Source organism: Ammodytes marinus, assembly GCF_949987685.1.
Source record: "Ammodytes marinus genome assembly, chromosome: 12".
Classification (NCBI taxonomy): Eukaryota; Metazoa; Chordata; class Actinopteri; order Uranoscopiformes; family Ammodytidae; genus Ammodytes; species Ammodytes marinus.
Window position 1 is genome coordinate 23,868,755 of NC_137216.1, and position 22,143 is coordinate 23,890,897.

Sequence of the window (22,143 nt, forward strand, 5' to 3'; positions counted from 1 at the left end):
ACAGTATATTAATTTAATTTCTATTTTAACGTAAAGCACTCTATGCATGAGATTTTTATAGCCTATTGCAAAGCACTTTAATAATTAGTATATAAACCATACTTACAGTATGTGTTATAGTAATTTAACAGTGCAAGGGGCCATTCTGCAGCAAAAATAGCAATTGTGTTGGTAATACTTACCTAATTCTACTAAAGGAAGATTTGTGTAGAGCATGAATGCAGTAGGCCTTGATAGCCTAAATGCTCTGAATACTGTTGTTTATAATAAAGAAAAGTGCAGCAGAAGTTATGTTGGAGAGCAGGAATATATGTATCACCAAAGAAATGAGCAATAAAGCTTCATTGATGTGGCTCGGCGACAAAAGTACACTGTCCTGCAGAACCATGGGGAGAACCATGGACCGATTAAAAAGGGGGAACCAGTTGAGATGGGATGAACTCTCACCCCTCCCTGAGATCTCGCGATATCACAATGTGGTTACCAGGGGAACATGAGTCCGAGAAGTTGCGCTCTGCTTTTACGTGACGAGATGAATACCGGACACACACCTGCGTTACATTCCTAATTCACAGGTGAACAGAGAGATGTGCTACATCTTTGCTCGTGAAGGAAGTAATGTAGAGTCGTATCAACACATTTGACAACAGCACCCATTCACCCCCAAGGTTGGTATCAGAGTTAGCCAGCTAATGTTAGCCACCTTGCTAAAGCTACCGTAGCTAACACTGTGTTGCCTTCTGCTCATATTTTCCGAGTGATCACTTTTGCAGTCTGGCAGTCTGAGGAGACGCTGGCTACGTAAATACAGACTTTACCCTGCTGTATTTCGACAGTGGAGTTAAAAATGTAAAGCTAACGTTGCCGTGGTCAATATGGATTCACGTTTGGTTTGCCTGTGGGCTAAGCCATTGACGGTTCGCGCTAAAAATTCAATAACGTCAGTGAGTGTTTGGTGTTTGTACACCAAGCTACTGCACATGTTTTTTTTCTATCAGTTGCTGCATTTGGACAAACTAGGTCGGCTTTTTTGTTGTACTTTATCAGACGGGTCCTGTCTTCCTTCAGCTGTCAAGACTATACTGCTCCCACACCAACTTTGACTGTTCACCAAATGCAATAGGACTGGTCATGTGCAATATCAATGTTCAATGTATGTGCAGTTAGTATCAATGTTCTTTGCTCAACACTTGCAATGCCACTACACAGTATCTTGTACACTGTTCTTCTACTTATTCTATCGGTCTGTCTGTTGTTTCACGTCTGTTAGTACATTTGTTTTATTATTTTAATTGTCTGTTATATATTGTACTATAGATTTGTTTACTTATTTGATTATGCCTTTTACTCTGCTGCAGTATCCGGTTTGCTGCTGTGACAAACTAAATTTCCCCGCTGTAGAACAAATAATTTAATACTATGTGATACAAACTGTATATAATAATATAATACATAATGCATGTTGATGTGTATTAAGTCCCTTTTTGCATTCTTTTGCTTTTTATGTATGATATTGTCTAGTGTGTTTCTTTTTTGTGTGTCGATTGTTGGAGGGACCCATAGATTTAAGAATTTAATTGACAACAACTGTGCCTGCATTTTTGAATATATTATTATTATCTTATCTCATCTTATCTTACTATATCTAACAGTGTTGTCATATTTGTCAAGGTTGGGAAACAAACAATGTTATCTGTGATGCTAACTTTACACTTTTTTTCTACACAGGTACATTTGTCAAAGAAGACAATAAGTAATATTCTTCAAAATGCCGTCGCCTCAAGTCCAACAGCCCGTTCTTAAAATGAAAGTTGACGAGCTCTTTCTCAACTGGCTGAGTGATCCTGGAACGCAATCACAACTCAAAGATTATCTTGACCTAATCAAAAGTGGACAGCACGTTGATTTGAGTAGTGGGGACACCCGGGACAAAGGGTCGTTAACCTTCCATGAGAACAACAATGTGGCATCTCAAAAGAACCTGGCAGAGAAGAAGCCCACTTCCCTAAGTACTCCCTCCAGCTCCCCATCTTCCAGCACCCTGCCCTCTGGCAGTAGCAGTAATACCAGAGTGACTGGACCAAATGGCAGAATACTGCGGAGGTCTGTCAGCACCAAAAAGGTACATTTTCCATTGAAACAGTGAAATGATAGATTGGACCACATTTAACGGGTTCATCATTCTGTAGATCATCATGCCAATCATTCTTGAACCTCTTATTTCAACTGTTATGAAACGGTTTTACAGGTTTAAATGAGATTTAGGCTTTCTTACCACACAAAAGGCCACAGGGCTTTCATCTACGGTTGTCGTGAAAAAGAACTAAAATAAGGTGTGTCATGAAGTGTATTTCTGGAGCCACCAAAGATTCCTGCAACTTAAGGGTGTGTTACAAAATCAATGTCTCTATAAGCCCTGCCTCTGTTTGGCAGCAAGCATTAACAGTAAAATCTAAGGCACAAGTAGAGATGGTGGGATGGGGGGTATATCATAATTTTGCAATCTATGGTGAATATAATTAAACCCAATTCATTTCAGCGTATATTAAATGCTTATATTTTCTTGGGCTGTGTCTGAAATCGCGCACTCACGTAAGTGCACTTACATTGAGTGCACTTTATTATCCCTACAGTACACTTACTTATAGACGCAGTGCTCTCATTTCTACAGTGCACTGTCCAAACTGCCGTCGCGCACCTACCGGAAATGACTTTGTATTTTGAAGATTCTTCTTCGGTGGTATTTTTTTTAAACGGTCGGATACAGTCTAAAACAGTGTAGTTGTACGGAAAAACTAAACAAATGTGTAATTTAACTTTTGTAGAGCGCGTCCGTCTCCACAGTTGCTTCAAGCTCCTCTATTTTGATTTTAATGTCCCGTCCTCTCCGCTACGTAGGCAAGATGGCGGCCGTTGAGTGTGGAAAGTGTCCATCGCTCCACACTCAAGTTTTAGACCGTTTTGAGTGCACGACCGAGGAACTTACAGTGCACTGCATTTTGGCACACTCTCCGGTTTTGCGCAAAGTGCACTCAAAAAAGTAAGTGTAAGTACAGAAGTGCGCGATTTCAGACACAGCCTTAGTGAACTCTACTTTCAATTACAAGATTTTTCGGCACACGTACACAATCGAGTGCATTCCCTTACTGGAATTAATTCTTAACACCAAGCTTGTTATTTCTAGCTTCAATTACACCAAATGATGGGGATTTGTTACATTTGCAGAAAGGATATGTCTGAATTGTACTTATTGTACTTTTATTTTATTGATTTTTTTTAGGTCAGGTTTATTCAAACTTCATAGTTATGAGTTCAAAACATTGAACTGGTTCCATCTAAACCTTCATTGTCAATAGGCCGTTTTCCACAGAAGATATTTCACCATGATGTACCAGTAGACACTGTTTTACATTACCTTGATGTTAATTATACTTCCATAGGTTTGCTAACAAGTGGGTCCTGCACGCCAGCAGTATAGACCAAAGATGCAACTCATCAGACATTGCCTACATACCCAGTTGTAAATGGACTGGGTTATGTGATTATGGCATCTTTCATGTTTGTAGCAAAACATAGTAAAGTCCGGTTTGCTGCATTGTCTTTTTTTCAAAACACTAATGCTAGACGTCTCCGAATCCTACAAAGCCTCCCACAGAGGCTTTTACCAATTAATTTAGTTCATCCTGACTTTTCAATTCATCCAGTGGGATCTTTGTTTTCCGAGGTCGACCACAAGAGGCTGCTGAGTAGCCTACAGGATCAAAGGCATTGAAGGACTGTCCGTTCTGCAATATCATAGTGGAGCCTCCATGTCTGTAGGCAAATGTGTAGTGATTATTAGCCAAATACTTTCCAAATGTTCAGGCCTCACCCATGAATTAGTGTGGAATGAGAGGTGGGAGGGACTGAACATAGCCTATGCCTGGCATTCTGGTTTAGTTACTCCTTTCAGCCTTTGTGTTGCCGATCATATTATGCTGTGACTGTGGTCTCAAGAGGTGAATGGAATTGTTGCTTTTGCCTGCACTGATTTATAGAAGAAATCAAAAAGTATGTCATTTGGGGAGTTAGTTTCGTGATTGTCAGCATCCGAAAAGAGTTAGGCAAATAAATAAATCAAAATATTATAAATATATTTTCTTTTAAGTTTGATACACAGATATTCGGTTGAGATGAGGCCAGCTATGCTCTGGTTCTCATGGCAGTGACACAATAGCTATTTTGAACCATTCACGGCAGTTCTCTGTCTGAATGTTCTATAAAAACTGATTGTTGCCATGGAGACCACCTGATACAGCATCACCCACACAGTCCTTTCAAACGGACTAGACTTTTAACTTAGTTTTATAATATTTTTAAACGTTTATTTTCAATTCGATTTTTGTAAAAACGTTTGAAGACACCCAACTTTCATATCATATATTCATTTTTACTATTTTAGACCATGTTTCCAGAGGCTTTTAGATGTTTAACATGTCTCCCTTTCTTCCAAGAAGAGATCTTGAGAACATAGTGTGTGTGATGACAGTGAGACAGCCGGACAGCTGGGCCACGTGCTCCTAGAGACCCCGTCTTCTATATGTTGTTGACATGCTTAAGTCAGACATGAGGAGGAGCCTAAGTGGGCACTGCTGTGACATCTGTTCCCCCTCTGACTCAAACACTAGGACTGCAGAGCTAGACCTAATGTTGGACTCATGTTAAAGCAAGGCAATTTTGAAGATAAAGATGATTATTATTATTTTTTAAATATTGTGTTATGCATATAACTATACCAAGCATGCATTGGCTTATAAGTCACCATAAATCAATATCAACCAGATCTCGGAATTCATTTCAACACTGTCTGCTACTGCTAACACTAAGAGACCTTTAAAGATTTTCAAAGCTTAATGTCCACTGCACAATTCATATATTTATTCCTAAAGCATATATAGTTTTAGCTAGCCGAAATGAATCATCCATTATAGTTTTAGATTTTTTTTACATCAGAATACCCCACTCAATTAAAAAAGAAACAAAGCAAGCGTTACCAAGTCAGTTTTTGTGATCTGATGAGAAATAATTGCTTCAATACATGAAGAAGAGGCTACAAAAGAGAAAAAAGCATTTCGGCAACAAGCTTGTCTCCTTTGTGGTTTTCAGATAAAGTGTTTCCCTAAAAAGTGATAGTTGAATCTTGGCTCTTAACCAAGACGTATCCTTCCGTCTGTTTAACACAAGCCCTTTTGATGGAAAGGAAATTGCCGTTTTGACAAATTGATATAAACTTTTGAATTTTTCTTCGCCTTCTACTGACCTAATGCCACCCTGTCACCCCAGACGAACAAAGCAACTGCTACAAAAATGGTATGTTCTGCTGTGGATGTGTCGTGGCATTTGGCCTTGCTGTGTCACTCAATATTAAAGGGATTCTGAGGACGTATAAAGTAATGCTTCTATTTTAAGACGACAACATGAATTCCTGCATACAGATGCATTCTTCAAAGGATCACTCAAAAATTCAATTTATGCCACACTGATGCAGGCCTGGAACAGCTGGTGTGACTTTGACATCAGACACTGTTATAGATAGCCTTGGTTCTCCTCTGGTGGCATTAGATACCCAGAACTCTTGCCAGGCAGATGAGGTGTGGCAGCAACATTCATCCTGGCTAATTTACTCTAAAACAACTTGTGTTAGATGCTGCTAATGGTGGTTTTAGAGATCTTTTATTCAAGCTGCCCATGAAGGCTTGAACCTACAGTTCTGCTGTATCACCTAAAGTTCCCTATGTGTCGTTATGAGTGCAATAGGTCACTAACAGAGACACTTATTCGTTTTACTAAGATAGAACAGTATAAAATATTTATTTAGAGGGTTTATGTAGTCTTCTGTCCTCTGCGTCTATATAGGATCACGGGTTATTACTCAAGTTGTATTTTTATAACGCGCTTGGTCGGTGCTCAGCAACATTGAAGCTATTTGAGGCAGGGGTCTAGGGTCAGAGGGAACCAGGTGTTTAAATGTTCCCGCAACTCCTTTTATTTTGGAGTCTTGGTAACTAAGGACTGAAAAATGTTCCATTGCAAACCTTGGACTTCAGCTCAGCAGCTGGTCTAGGCCTTATGTTAGATAGTACATAGAAGTGTGAGGTGTCAGCCTATGTATTTTAAGAATATTTCTTGAGGACTATGGTATCTTCTTCATTCATCAAAGTAGAGCCAAATTCTATCTTATATTCTACATTTTAATTTCCTCACAGCAGCATTGCTATCAATTGAGACTGTTGATTGTGCAGCTTTATTCCATCAAACACTTATAATGGAATACAGTAAGTATACACTGTAGTGAAAAGCCTGGAAAATTAAAGGTAATGTAGTTTTTGGAGCACATTTTCCAGAACAGTTAATACTTTGGGGAAATTGTAAAGTCATTATTGAGTTTGAGGTGCATCAGCATATATTTTTGGTGCACCCAATATTATATTTAATATGAAGCGATACATTTCAGGTGCACTGTTGCGACCAGTGAAAATATCTAGGCGCCCTCCACAGCCCTGAGTACATATGTTCTTCAACAAACTATTCTTGACTTTGCTTTTGTGTTATTACGCTAATGAAAGCTAGCTGATCAGCTCACATCATATTATTGGCCTTGTTTGCCTTCCCTGAACTCACCATTTGTCAGTTAATCGGGCCTATTTTTGGCCCATATTCACATGAAGCCCAAATCCCTGTTTCAGGCATCTGATTGTGGTGGATTGAACTGGAGCTTTCTGGATTTCACAGCAGCATCGTTTCTGTGTCCGTGCTGTGAACCAGCTGTGGCTCTACCACAATGTTATGAGATGGTTCCAGTGACCTCTGTGTGGATTCACTACATGTCACTGGTTCATTCATTGGCAGTAATGCAGATAGTGCAGCCAGCTTGAACATATCATTTGTGGGACACCATGTGTGCTTGTATTGACAGTTTGTGGAAGCCCCCAGGGGAGTTTTAATCAGTTTTTCCCCATCCCTTTTGAACACAAAAAAATTTAATTATTAAGGAAACTCTCTTCACTACATTATTGAGGCTGACGAAAAATCTTTGTTGGAAAGTTTGTAGAACTCAAAATTTGAATGTAAGTTTCTCTACAGTTTAAAGTACTGTTCTGTGGTTGCCTGTCATGTTATCTCTTGAATATCATTTATAATAACAACATATTTGAGTTTTTTGGATAGTGAACAGTCTATACCAGCCAATAGTCATTCAGACTGTTTGTTTCATAATCTCCTCTGTTTATGCAATGAAGTGGACATAACTGGACACATGTTTCTGTGCAAATCAGATTTAGCGGTTTACAGATTAGATATACTGGGGTCAGTCCAAGTTCTCGTGATCTCTGTTTGTCACAGTGACCCATTAGAGTGTGTGGATACTGTGTGTTGCCTCAAAGAGTGGTGTCGTTTCGACAATGTGGCTGCAACGGCCCAAAGATGATTTGTTTAGTATTAATGCTCGCTGGAGCTGGTCCATTCTGGTTTATTTTTATTCATACAATCCTGTAGTAAGCTTACATTCTGAACCTGTGTCTATGCACCTGTGTTGTTGTTGCTTTTCACAATATGTTTGCATAGTTTTTAAAACTCCAACGGGGCTGTTGCCTCATGTCAACCAACACATCGTTATCCCTGGCTGTTGCTATGTGATACTGCTGTTTGTGAAACACACTTCAGATTTTGTTCTCTCAAACACAAAAACAGACTGGACAGTGTTCCATGTGAGTTGACAATTCCATGTGATCTACCTGGGTTTCATTTTGGCCTCTGTGCTTTCCTTTCCACATTTGTTTTGAATTGATGAGCATGAACAAAAGGCAGCCATCGTACAAACAGCTTATCAAGCATGTGCAGTGTCCTGTGTGGACGATAACAGGAACTGGGTTGGAGCTGGAACCACTGGAAAACTGTGGACTCTGTGATCCTGTCATCTGAAAATATTGTGGGTGTGCTTTAACTTTCTGTGTAAAATAACAATAACATTAACAAATATAGGCATATTTATTTACGTAGTCTACTCATGCAGACATCTCAGTAGAGTTTGTTTGATTAACATTTACATCAGTAGCTGTGTAGGTGTTGGGCTTTCCCTGTAGTAAAGGCAACCCCGGAGCTGTTGGATCAGCATAGTTATGGAGAATTTCTGTAATTGCCATCACACCAGGACAGTAGAAACCGGAAGCCGATGTTTGTTTGAGGACTAAAGATTCACCCTTGTTTCTCCAGATCTAGTTTCTTGGATTGCCCAAACAGTGTTTGCTGGTGCTTTTAATAGGCACAGACTGGTTCAGTCATCATTCTTTGAATTTGACGTGTCTCTCCCCCCTCTATTGCCCATCAACTATAATAAGACGTGGAATGGTTGGCAGCCCACGCTTGCAAAGGGAAGGCGAAACAAAGATCACTTTAAGATCACTCTTGTTATCTATTATTAAGTAGTCATACCTGGTTGTTGTTTTATTTGCCAGTGCCTCTTTAAGTTTATTCTGCCTGCCTGCTATTGTGGTGATTTAAACTGTAACTGATGTAGGTCAATTTAACAGAAATAACATGTAGCTTTCATTATATTCCCAGACTTCAGGAGTTTTATATTGAATATTTCTATTAGCGTCCGCTCTGCCCAAAGAAGAGGGGGTCCATTTTGCAAGGCTTTGGGCACAAGCAAAGTTTCTCTTTTTTATTTGTAGTGTGGGTGTGCGAACTCCTCATAAAGTAATCCAGTGAACTTTACCTTGTGTCATTGTGGAATTAAGGTGAATCCTTCTATTGGTTTCTGTAGCTGCTGCGACAACAGGTTTGTCTCTTTGCATAACCTTCTATGAGCACTAAAGAATGCTTACTGGAAAGGGCAGATTCATCGTGCACACCCCTCCCACCCCACACATGCACTAAGTGACTCCCACACACATACACACCGTCACTTCTTATCTCCTTGCTGCTTTGAGGCAAGGGCTCCCTGACCCTGTGCAGTGTGTGTGCGTATGTGTGTGTTATGTAGAGACATGGACAGAGCGGCAGGCAGAGCTGAGATTGTGCGACCAGATCAGGAATGGGAGAGAGAGTCACAGTAGCAGCTGCTCCCTTGCATTAAGAGGCTCTCACTCTGTCAAAGGACAATCACAGGGACAGGGACACAGACACGGAGGACTTCCACCGCTGCCATTGCCTTTTGCTTACAGCCAGCACCGTGGACTGGTACTGAGTGATTTGTACAAGTCAAGAGGATAAACACTGGATTGAGCGCTGCTGCGTTCTGTGTATATGTGTTGCTCCCCGTCCTGTCTGGAGCTAGGATGAGGATGAAGGAGCTGTCTCTGCGTCAGGACCCTGACCTGAGGAAGGAGTTGGCTCTGCTGGCACGCGGCTGTGACTTTGTCCTGCCCTCTCGCTTCAAGAAGAGGCTCAGAGCCTTCCAGCAAGGACAGGCAGGTGTTTGTATGAGTGTGACCCTCTAGCACACAGGCTTTTGCGGGCCTGTCTGCCAGTGGCAGGTCTATTAAAGTTAGTTTGGGCTGTGCTTAAAAAATTTGAGCTACATACAAGCTGTAATTGTTGCAGTACGGCTACTGGCCACAATATTTGAGTTAAGGTTTTAAATTGAATAGTTTACTCAACTTTTCACTGAATTATTGGGGATGGGTTGTATTAAGACCGGCCACATCGTACACAGCAGCTTTTATTTCAGCTCTGTTTTTGTATATATCGCAATATATTGCAACATGCATCGTATCGCAATTTATCGTGATGCTTATTGTATCGTGACCAAAGCATCATGATGCCTTATCGTAATCGTATTGTGAATTCCTTTCAAATACCCAGCCCTCTACTTCAGGCTTTGCAGGCCTGTGAGCCGGTGGGCAGGTCTATTATAGTGGACTGGAATGTGTGGGCTTCATATCTTGGTTTTCAGATTGCATGGGCACAAATCTGCTGTTTTAGGCCTATGTTAAACTACCTCAAGCTACGAGACATTCTTAACAGAGTGGTCCCACAGATATTGTTGTAGTAAAAGTTGACAAGTGATGACAAATGAGCTATTACTTCACTTTCTCCAGGCATACTTAAAACTATCATCAACTAGCTTACTACTGCTTGCAGTTGTTTGGGGGGGAAAGGTATTCTTAATTTGTACAAATAGATATGAAATGTGACCATTGGTTATTGAATGATGTTTCGTCGTGTGTGGTATGTTGTGCTCAGCTGCTTTACCGTCCTCCCACCGGCCACATCACTGACTGTGGATGTGCAAAATGTCATGTGGCTTAGCAGTTGTGCTCAAGAGCTCTGCTAGCGTTTAGCATGAAGCAAGAGAGAGAGAGGGGACAGTGCTGGGCAGGGCAACAGGAGATGTTTATGTCCTTTTATAGCCATCACTGACACCAACACACAGGACAGAGAAGAGCAGAGGATCAGCAGCATTCATCATTCATTTATCAAGCTTAAATGAGCGCCACTGACACAATACTGCAAAACTATTTTAATAAGTTGACACACGTTCCATTTAAAAATTGACTTGATTTAGTCCACTTATGTTGTCCTCTAATATTTTAAGGTTTTCTATTATTAAAGCTTTATTGTTGCAGACCTAATAGATTTATGCAGGCTTTCCGAAATCTCATTCAAGGTGAGAACGATGGGTAGAATGTGTTGTGAGCAAAAACACAAGGTAGTATTTTTATCTCTTAGCAGAGGACGGTGTGTGTCTGTTTATGTGATTATTAAAGGCCACGGACACTGATCCAGTTCGCAAATTCTTGAGCCATGTAAATAGTCTTGACGATTGCGAGTGAAGCATGCTCTTCTCAAGCTGTTTTTAGTAAGGGGCTCATAACACATTTGGATCCTAAAGTGTTCTGGTTTTTATGTGGCTGCGAAAATATCTTCACCGATTCATGTCTTTTCCAGCATGGTCCTCAGCAAAGCACCCGGTCTAGCATTGAATCAGTGCATATGATCTCCTCAAAGTATATCAGCTGTGCTCAGTTAGCGTGGTAAATCATACTGGTTTGGAATCAAATTTAGCATTGCATAAAGACGTGGGCCCAATGTTGCAATGACTTCATTTTTATTAGACCTGAAAGGATGAACTGGTAACCACCGCCATGATTATAGATTTGAATAGTATAGTGCTGCCAAGCCCTCACATACAAGGCTATTATTTGGGGTTCTAGGCAGAAGTAAAACCAAGTTCTGGCACACTGTTTTAATTAGATGTAATGTGCTATGGAGTGACATTCTTTGAGTCGGTCATGTACAGAGAGTAGAGGTTTTTGAAAATCTTTGCCTTCAGCATCCAAGGTTGCAGACCCTATATCCCTACTGTAATTCTACTGTTCAAACACACACATGCATCACATCGCAGCCATGTTTCTTCCTCCTGGGGCTTTCACTGACAACTAATGTGTACCTTTGATCAGGTACGCAGTTTAAACAGAGAACATAATAATGGATCATGAAATTTCAGTCTTCTAGTCCTTTAATGGAACTGTCCACTAAAGAAAATCTTAGTTTGGTAATTAATAGGCCTTAGTAACAGCAGACATTATGACATGACATATCAGGAAAATGCACAGTTTTAATAAATATCCTATAATGCCACCACTCTATTCAGGTGTGTCAGTTCAAAATGCCATGATCTCTTGCCTGTTTGCTCAGTCATGGCTTACTTATTTAAGTAATTAGCCATCATGTTTGTTGATGAGTGTATTTCCTCAAGTGTTGTCATAATGTAACATGTGAAAAGGCAAATGTTTTGTTTTATCTGACAGTGTTGTCCCTTTCCACTTAAAATAGTCTGTGGATGTGTATATGTGTAAATCTGTTGCTCGCTATTCACCATATAAAGATGTTAAATTATTTTAAATTAGGTATTCATCCTTGTCTAGTATCATCTTGTTCTATATAGCCATTTATTAACCCAACATTATTTTCAGTCAAACCATTCTACATGTTAATGTCAGTCTACGCATCTTGATTGAAATGTATTACAATATCAATCTATTAGAAGGGAAATGTATTAAGCAGGTATCTATTACAGATAAATGGATCATAATTATGATTGCCGAGTATTTTGATTGATGGGCCCATGGGGCTGCTTAGAGCTGTGGTTGTAGTGAAAGCAATATAGAGTGTGTGTTTAAGGAGAGCCTTGGCACACACTGGTTTGCTGTGTGGTGTTAGCATTTTCTAGCATCATTGGCTAACAGTTTATTTCTGTGTTTGTGTCAGGCCCAGGTGAAGGCGCCGGAGCCTGTCCCCACAGCGCTGAGTGAAAGCATTCCAAAGTTCTATTTCCCACTGGGCCAGCCCCAAGCCAACCTCAACACGGACAACCTCATTTCCAAAATTGAGAAAATATTTTCCCAATTCCCAAATGAAAGGGCCACCATTGAGGAAATGGGGCAGGTTGCCAAGGTGAGAATGTGATTTGAAAGCACGGAGGTTCAGGTGCCACCCAGCAATTTATTTTTATTTACTGGTCTTTAGGAATGTTTGCTGGTTTTAAACCACTCTGAAAATATGATCTCTGACTCTCTGAGGAATGCGAGCATTGACCCAAGGGGACCCCCTGAAGAGAGAAATGACAGCTAGGTTTCCTCTGGGAAGTTTTCAAGTGATGTAACATCGCTTCTTGCAAACCCAACAGTGTTGCGTTTCATTGTGCTGTTGTTTTTCTGCCTTAAAGATCACATGACATGTGTATTTAGGAAGTTTAGGATCCTTTTTAATTTGTTTCCATTTCTCTTCTCTGCCCCCCCCCCCCTCCTCCTTCCCCCCCCACACACACACACACACACACACACACACACACACACACACACACACACACACACACACACACACTGCCCCATCTCTCTCCCTAGGCCTGTGAGTGCCCTCTCTATTGGAAAATGCCATTGTTCTGCTCAGCTGGAGGCGACAGGACCGGCTTCGTGTCTGTTCACAAGTTCGTGGCTATGTGGAGAAAGTAAGACAATGGTTCCTCTCATTCTCACTGGACCACTGTTAGCACACACAGCCAAACGACTTGTACAATCTCCTCTGAACAATGATGACCACTTGTTGAGATTATAAACGACTCTTCACTATCATGACATTTCCCTCTATATTTCTAAAGACAAATCATTGACCGCAAAGGCCTCACAAATGTCCACAAGAGAATAGTTTATCAGGCATATATATAGTATTTGAACGTCTATTCAGTGTCTTTCTGCGTGAAATTGAAAGGAATACCATAGTGCTTTTGTAATGGCGCTTAGCTGAGTTGTGAATGCTGCTGTATGCCATAGGCATGCTCTTGTATTAATGTGGGAGCCTCCAGAGAACTGGACAGGCCTGACCTTTGGCTTGAGCTCATGACTGAGCCATTCTTAGATGGGAGGCCACAACAGACGCTTGCATTATTTCCGTGACGCTACCATAACACTCAGTGCATATAATCACCGGGCAGCGATTCAGAATCCTAATTTCAGAATGTATTATACCTGCACTTGCACTTTTGAGGGGAACAATTTCAAATTTCTTCTCTTGAAAAAAAATGATAAAAAGGATAGGGAGAACATAAGAGAAAAAGAGGGAGTAACCATACAACCATCTGTTCTCTCTTTTCTTCCCCAGGACTCTGCAGACCTGTCACGATGACGCCTGTAAATTTGTGCACCTCTTGGCCAAGCCTGGCTGTAATTACCTGGAACAAGACGACTTAATTCCATTCCTGCAGGTACGTTACTGGCTGTAGCACACCCATGGAGAGGGCTGCTGGGCAATGTGGGATGGCTAAAAAGCATTGGCTTGGGTGGTGCGAACTGGACTTAATTTTTGAATTGCCCTGCTGAGGCAGTGCTTTTTTATATGACAAAGGACTAATTCATGGACGTTACTTCAAGTCAGTAATATAGTGAAGGGGAGTTCACCATAAGGATGTTCGAACGGTGCAGAACTTGCGCTCAGCAGAAATAAACCAAGGGAGAATGAAAAGGGTCTTGTATGCATATTATAGCACCACAATAAATCCAGAGAACATGGACGCTGATTCATCAAATTGTTTCATAGGAACGGTCTAATTGACTGTTTGGTTAGTCTTACCATGTGGACCTGCTGTGCTGGCTTTTTTGTATTCTCGCCCCCCCCCCCCCTCCTGACAAGCTGTTGGTCCCACACACTGGCCCCGCCCTACACCTGATTCATTTTTATGCTGGCAGGAGCGCCTGGTCTCTACTGAACAGCCGTTAGCATACCGGCAGAGATGCCTTGTGGCACGCGCTGTTTAATTTGTATGGTTCTGCTCGGCGAATCGCTTTTGACTGCTTTGATGAATGAAAGGCCGATTGCAGCGGAGTAGATTTGACTGTCCCCGCCTGTTTCCTGGGCCCCGGTGATTTATGTGTTTCTCTTTGATTTAATTCCTCACAGTAAGAGTCAAAGAGGCACGACGGCTGCCCCGAAATAAGGCCTTTTAATTTCATTGCCGCCTTCGCATTTATGTCAACAATTCTTTCCCCCGACAAAAAGGGAAGGTGGAAGTATAAAGGAAAGACATGGGGGAGTTTCATAGCGAGAATATAACTACAGTTCATTTAAATGCAGCACACCCCATGTGACTTTATGGCATGAGCAAGGAGAGAAGGTTAAGAGCAGGCACTAGCGAATGTCTTTTCTCTCTGGCTCATTCACGACTTTGCTGTCAATCAGAAAGGCTCAAGCCCATCCCTAAACCGGTTGACCCAGTGTTTTCTGACTTCAGAAACTATTTCAATTTGATGGCCTCTCCCAACAAGGTGGGGAGCCTTCTTCTATACCCAGCATACTTGATAGAGCTCCGGGACACTGACGTAGATAGACACTGACAACTTCTGATGATTGAGGCATCAAGTATGCATTTATATGCCCCAATCTAAATCTCTTTAACTGAACTCAGGCCTGCTGTAATTATAAATGTAATGTATTTTTTTTATTTTTTTACTGTTATGTATTGTAGGTTGCCTACTGACAACTGGCCGGGGACTACAGCTGGAAATTAGCCAAATAGGCTAAAGCTGCTCCTTCTCAAAGGGGACTGTCCACGAAACTATAAACAAATAAACTAAACTAAACTAAACTAACAGTAGCAGGTATTATATATATAATATGTGTATTCTGTTTTGTGTGTTAGTTTATGGGGGTTTGATATGAAAATGACGCAGACGTGCAGTAGAGCCCGTGAACTGACTGAACTTTTTTTCGATTTCAGGATGTGGTGAACACACATGCAGGCCTGGCTTTTCTAAAGGAGGTACCGGACTTTCATTGGAGATACATCACTACGGTATACTATTATTCAATAACTAACAGCACACAACCACTACAAAATTGAAAATAGTGAAACATGAAAATAGCACTGCATTCATTTAGTTTTTCTCATTCATTACTTAGTTGTACATGACAACACGTACATGTTTGCTGTTTTACAGGTGATTCAAAGGATATTCTACAATGTGAACCGGTCCTGGAATGGAAAAATAACGTTAACGGAGCTCAGAAGAAGTAACTTTCTTCAGGTATATGACCCTATACTTAATCCTGTTTGTTTTTTTCTTCTCTCTTGTACTAAAATCAATGTTATATGTTCCCACGGGTATATTAGGGGCAATAGAGGGTAATAAAAACTTATTATTTCCTAGATTCAAGTTGTTGATTTAGAAAAAAATAATTTTTGATCATCTCAAATTAAAATTATGAATTACAGTAAAAAAAAGTCACATAGAACATATTTACAAGAAAAAGTACTTGAATGTCTGATATTATAAAGTTGTAAATTTGCAGGAAAAATTCACTTTTTCTATGGTTTGATCTGTCTCATTTTGTGTCAACCCCCTTGCTGTGTATTTCGCCTGCAGTGTATGACCTTATCAAATTATACTTGATACAAAAAATCCCACAATTTTAGATTTTGTTTCTATTTGTTACTGCTGCAATCTCAGAGAATTATTATTATTCTATAATTTTTTTATTCATTAAAAATGTTAACTTAATTCTTGGAAATTCAGTTCAGACTGTTCTCTTGGAATAATACCCCCCTCCATTATTTATTTACTTATTTATTTTGACCTACAATGCCATATAATATGCCGTTATACTGGAAAACAGTTTTCTCCCAATGAAGTACAGGGGGTTAAAGTTGAACCAGGAAATTGTCCTTTAAACTGTAATGGATGTGTACAACAGACAGTTTGGCTAATGTGAACAGTATATTGACAAATAATAATAAATACATTACACTGAATATTGACTGATATTTTGTTATTTTTCCCAGAATGTGGCATTGCTGGAGCAGGAAGAAGACGTGAACCAGTTGACGGAGTATTTCTCCTACGAACATTTCTACGTCATTTACTGCAAGTTCTGGGAGCTGGACACTGACCACGACCTCTACATAGACCAGAAAGACCTGGCACAGCACAATGACCAAGGTACACACGCAAAACCTGTATGCTTTATAATCACACAGGCAGTTCAAACAAGGAATGACAAAAGACAAGCACTGGGACCTTGTCATGCACAATAAAGTAACATTCTTTTAGCATTTGGCTGGATCATCATGTACCAATGAAAAGCATTTGTAAATGTTATTTGGTGGAAGTCTACTGCTCACACACAAGCACATCCAGAGGAAAAGGACTTGTCTTTGACGCTTCCTCCACGCACACTCAACACCACATGTTCTTAGTTGATGGTCTATGAGTGAGACAGGGGAAATGAGACACAAGATCAATGAGAGAGCAGCATATATATACTCTGCTCGAATGACGCCATGTCTGGAGCCATTTCTAACCCCTATGTAGTCAAACTGATGACCAGAGGATTTATAGCATTGTCAAGATATAAAGAAAAAAAGGAAAGAGCTACACTAGCCGGTCTGAATTTACAGTCTGTGGGAATGGATTACATGTGTTGTGAAAAAGCTGTATATTAACTGAGAGAGCTGTTTTTCTTCTTTGTGCCCCAACGGTCTGGATTGTAAGTAATCTCTTTGCTTTATTTTTTCCAGCCATCTCCCATAAGATGATTGAGAGAATATTCTCAGGAACGGTAACAAGGCAAGTGAAAAAATTTTAGTTTAAAGGATGCTTGTCAGAAGTAATACAATTTGTAAATACGCTGTGAGTCTGTGGCTTCAGATAAAAGTGATGTATGTTTGGAGTCCATTCACCATTATTATTTTTAAGAAAATAGTCTCTTGTTTAATTTTTTTCGACTCCAGTTTCAATAATAATTGTGTGGCTTGTTCCATCAGAGACAGACAGGCGCATAAGACAGGACGGCTGAGTTATGCCGATTTTGTCTGGTTCATCCTCTCTGAAGAGGACAAGAAGACTGACACCAGGTATTTGGACTCACAGTATTGTTACAGTATAAACATTCTTTATTAAAAGTACCTTTTTTAAAATGCGTCAGACTTTCCATTAGATCCTTCCTACTTTTGCCAGTATGGCCTTGACGTTGGCATTCAATTTAATTTTGAAGTGGCATTTAAAAGTCTTACATTTACTTGGATATCCATGGGGGTACCCGGTTCCAGATTTTTCTCACATGCAGCTCCCTCCCTTTCTCTGTGTCCAGTGTAGAGTACTGGTTCCGCTGTATGGACCTGGATGGTGACGGGCTGCTCAGCATGTACGAGCTGGAGTTCTTCTACGAGGAGCAGTGTCAGAAGTTGGAGGCCATGGCCATCGAGCCCCTTCCCTTCGAGGACTGTCTCTGCCAAATGCTCGACCTCGTCAAGCCCGAGGTGGAAGGTCAGAACTGCTTTACGTTCATACTCACCTTTAGACGTCCACAATGACGGTGGCAGACATACACATTTCCAGGTCGGGCCATTGATTGTGAGCTGAGGGTAACAGTTATAGACGAGAGACCGACTGGCTGGTACGCACTGTCAGCTGTCGGGTGTCATCCACACCGAGAACAAATTCCCTCCAGCACTTAGCTTGCACTACTATGCCATTTAAAAGACGCTTGTCCAAGGTGAGGGAATGTATGTTTAGTTTTGATAGCCACGCCAGGAATGTCACCCTAAGTTGACCTGGTGGTATGCTATACGAGTGGAGTCGTGTAATATAGCATGTAATGTAAGATCTAACAACTTCTTTCCTCGTCTCGATAGAATGTTTAACAATTTTAACTGATTTTAAAGTCTGTACACAGATCATGACATTCTTCACAAGATCACTGCTCTCTGGTACAGGCATTTCTCCTTAACTTAAAGTCTGGTTTCTGCTCTTTCAAAAACAGAACCTAGTAATTTATAGTGATGCAAAGATCTAAACAAATCACATGGTTCTCTTTGAGGCATCACATATCAAGTTATCTGTTAGGTTTGGAGTAATTTCTTAGATTTTATACATCACTTTGAAAGCACTTTTGATCAAGCTTGGCTTCCTCTCTGGTTATGTTCGAGGTCTGGTTCAGTTTGGAGGCTTCAAACCAAAGGCTTTAGAAGCATGAGAAGCATTTAGAAGCTTCAGATTCATTCAGATTTTTCACAGTTTTGAAACATGAGAGGTTGATGACTTTTGATTTGCACTTTATCATTTTATATAATTGATCTAGTAGAACTCCAAAGTCCAAACCATAACTGTTAACAGATTCCTATATCTGAAAAATGTCTGCTTTTCTGTTTTTACGTCTTTATAAATTGATTATCCTTAATCTTTCAAATCAAAACCATTTGAGGCCTTAACACTCTGATAACCTGTCACAGACAAGTGCTTTTAAAGACCAGATGATTTAGTAGATTGGAAAAATTACTGACAGATTAATGAATAATTAAAGGTTTGAAATATTGGGGTCCAACTGGTTTTTAGTTTGATAAGTTGGCCAAGGTCATAAAGTACTGAAACTACAAGATGAGTTAGTGCAGGAAACTTGACATTTGCTGAGTCAGCTGTGTCTCCGTCTGGCTAAAAACCATGCAGTGATGCTTCTTAAATATTTTAATACCCATGCCATAAATCATCTAGTCAGTTTGTGTTTGAGAACCTGTCTAAAGTGGCCCTTCTTTATCCTGTCCAGGTAAAATCACTCTGCGGGACCTTAAAAGGTGCAAGATGTCCCACATTTTCTTCGACACGTTTTTCAACATAGAGAAGTACCTGGACCACGAGCAGAGGGACCCGTTCTCTGTTATAAGGGTAAGGTTTAACCCTGACACAGGAAAACAAGTCCAGATAGCATCTCACATATGGTGAAATCCCAGCACAGGTCAAGTGGCTCACATAACTCCTCATGTTTTTCAAGGAGGTGGAGACAGACGGACAGGAGATCTCGGACTGGGAGAAATATGCTGCAGAAGAGTACGACCTCCTTGTTGCTGAGGATGCCGCTAACGATCAATGCAACGACGTGTAAGTCCAACTTCACTCATGGGTCTGTTAAAAAGTGGCTGCTGCTACAACCTTGGGCCAAAATGTATTAAACTACTTAAATTATTACTTTGGACTTAAGTGAAGGATAACAGAAAGAATCCTTCCACTTAAATTATATTAGAAGCTGTTTCTATTTCTGACCAGTTCAAATGTGTAGATGATGGAAGTTATGAAACTTTCTGTCTACAGCCGGCAGAATATCTGTCCAGCTCAAACTTTTCTTTATTTTTGCATCAATTTTGTCAAATCTTGATTGTTATTAATAGTGTGTTAATTTATTTTGGAGATCTTAGATTGGCTATTCCTGCTTGTAGCATACATGTGGTGCATTATGTGATCAAACATACACATACACACACACACTCACACGTGTGATCAATCTGTCTTGTTATTAAATCAAAGGACTTTTTTTATTCTGTAGTTGGCTCTTTTCAACATTTTTAGAAGTTGATGAAAAAGGGACCGTGATTTTGTGTTGCTATTACAATTACAAATATTCATCCTCATTGTAATAATGCTGTATTGCCAACATTTATGGTTAAGAAATGTGGAAATGATAATATAAATATCATAATATAAGTAAAATCCTTTTGCTGCATTTTTAAGAAAGCCTATTGTGCAGTCAGACAGTGATGGTTTAGTAAAATGTTAATGTTATCAGAGATAAAAATGCTTCCATCTATTTTGAAATACTTATAAGATCTGCTAAGAGCAAGTTGATTTTTTTTTTAATTCTGTCTAACTGGACAATTTGTCAGCATAGCATTTGACAGTGCAGCAAAGCCCCGCTGAAAGAGAGTCAGTGATAGATGAGGCTGTTGACAGGCGTGTTGTTTGGCGCTTTTAGGAACGTAACAACCACCAACTTCTAAAGACAGGCTGCTCACCAGAGCAGGTAAGACACTCAGGATATCAGTAGGGACTCAGTGTATGTTCTCCTCCTCCTTCTCTCTTGGCGAGTCTAGTCCTAAACCCACTCCTAGCTTTGACCCTCAACCCACCAGCAGACAGTGTATGTGGCCATGTGTTAGAGCTGGGAGTTTGTTTTTTAAACCAGACAGCCCTTGTTCTGATCCTTCCTGTTCTTACAAAAAAGTTCTACTCCTGCAACATCTCTGCCCATGCCTTTGTGTGGTTCTCCTTTGTCTTTTCCATTCAAACTGGTTTGTTGAAAATACCCTGTCTGTTGAAAGGAATAGTTTGACATCTTGGTTCCTTGCTTAAAGTTGCTTTACATGCACTTTTATACCTGTTTGATAAATATGGCACTACCGCCAGATAGCTTAGCTTAGCATAAAAACAGGATTTGCAGGCGAAAAAGCTAATTTTCCAAATGTCGAACTCTTCCTTCAACATGGTTATCCTTTAGCACATTCACAGGGTATTGATCTTTGGACTGTGTTTGAATGACCACAATTATCCATAAACCATAAAAGCAAGGTCTCTTTACGAGTGATATATGACTGATCTTTTTCTCCACATGTCTGTTTAGGTATGAGAATCCCTTGAGCCCTATAGGGCAGCACATCTCTGATGAGCTGGGTCTGGCAAAGAGACACTTCTTTGAGATCCCCACTCCACACTGCAACATGGAAGACTATGAGTATCAAGAGGACTTTGAATGCACTTAAGTCTTGCAGAGTTTTCTCACACAAGCCTGCTGAGTGCCGGGCGCTCCCGGACACAGGGCTCGACCAGCAGTGTTAGTGGATGAAAAAGCATCAAGCCAGAGATCGGCAGGTTCAGGACCCGGTTCCAGGAAAAAGCTTCAATAAACAGGGAGTGAACACAAAACCAGAAGACACTGTCAGAGCACTGGGTGGATCGGATGTGCTGGAAAAATGGGACACAGTATCACACATTTGACTGAACAGGATATGTGAAGTGGTCACAGCAGGTGGTTCTTCACATTACTGTACAACACCAGATGTTTTAATATTTTCACCTTCACACTCAAAAGGAGTCAGTCACCACAGATGACTTCATGATGTCACAAGCGGCACGTTCAGCAGTCGCCGCCATCACTCAATGCTGAGACTGGAAAAGTTGTGATTTGCATGTAATGCTTTGTAAAAATAATGTTTTTCGTCTGAATGTTAATACCATGTAATCACATTCACAAATCACATTCTTTACACACTGGAGCTCCCTGGATTGTTGGACAGAAACCGCATCAATTTGATTCAGGTTTTAAACTAATTATCATCTGAAGTCATTGGCTAATGTTACATTCCAGTGATGATAACGGAAGGTTTTCTTTAAAGCTGTAAATTCATTAATGGTCGTTTTGTTAAAATGAGAAATTGCTGTAAATGCCAAACAAGCCGCTGCTGAGCCTGCTGTACAAACCCGAGCTTACAGTTCGGACTGCCACACTCAGTGTATATTGTACAGGTCTGTATTCATTATGACATAAAGTTATTGTATGTGTGAGATGGGGTTATAAATTATTAGAGATGAATTTATAAATAAATGTAAATATTTATTTGGTGCTTGCTGTGTTGTAAATGATTTGGACAAGTGTTTTAGACAAATTCTTTTTTCTATGTTATAAAGTACTTCATTTAAATGTACTTTGACAGAACAAAAGGAACCAATTTTTAAATGTTTTTGCTTTTCTCTAAATAAATAATAAAGCCTTGGTGAATGGAAAAAGTAAAGTAAACTGACTGCGCAGGTTAATTTGATATTTTCACTGGTATTATAGATGTCTGTC

The 22,143-nt window shown here is 40.2% G+C and overlaps 1 protein-coding gene across 4 annotated transcripts; it reads left to right on the plus strand.

Annotated features, from left to right (window-relative positions):
* The first annotated feature begins 512 nt into the window (after positions 1 to 512).
* On the plus strand, positions 513 to 22,063 carry ppp2r3b (protein phosphatase 2, regulatory subunit B'', beta). Of its 4 annotated transcripts, XM_080038677.1 has the most exons (15): positions 513 to 668; positions 1,729 to 2,122; positions 12,253 to 12,438; positions 12,888 to 12,991; positions 13,642 to 13,744; positions 15,254 to 15,328; positions 15,474 to 15,560; positions 16,316 to 16,472; positions 17,051 to 17,099; positions 17,297 to 17,386; positions 17,623 to 17,798; positions 19,075 to 19,193; positions 19,300 to 19,406; positions 20,275 to 20,322; positions 20,920 to 21,054. In XM_080038677.1, the coding sequence occupies exons 2-14, from the start codon at positions 1,769 to 1,771 to the stop codon at positions 20,297 to 20,299; spliced, it is 1,632 nt and encodes a 543-aa protein (XP_079894803.1). In that variant the 5' UTR covers positions 513 to 668; positions 1,729 to 1,768; the 3' UTR covers positions 20,300 to 20,322; positions 20,920 to 21,054. The 4 variants fall into 4 exon arrangements, with proteins under 4 accessions (XP_079894803.1, XP_079894801.1, XP_079894802.1 ...); XM_080038675.1 differs by lacking the exon at positions 20,275 to 20,322 and having other exon boundaries at positions 20,920 to 22,063; XM_080038676.1 differs by lacking the exons at positions 513 to 668; positions 20,275 to 20,322 and adding an exon at positions 1,028 to 1,153 and having other exon boundaries at positions 20,920 to 22,063.
* The last annotated feature ends 80 nt before the right edge of the window (positions 22,064 to 22,143 follow it).

Excerpts from the sequence above, each read along its gene's own strand:
- ppp2r3b (XM_080038675.1), top strand. The coding sequence starts at position 1,769 with ATGCCGTCGCCTCAAGTCCAACAGCCCGTTCTTAAAATGAAAGTTGAC. Across the intron at positions 12,439-12,887 it reads AAATGGGGCAGGTTGCCAAG|GCCTGTGAGTGCCCTCTCTA; the intron begins GTGAGAATGTGA and ends CTCTCTCCCTAG. Across the intron at positions 19,194-19,299 it reads ACCCGTTCTCTGTTATAAGG|GAGGTGGAGACAGACGGACA; the intron begins GTAAGGTTTAAC and ends ATGTTTTTCAAG.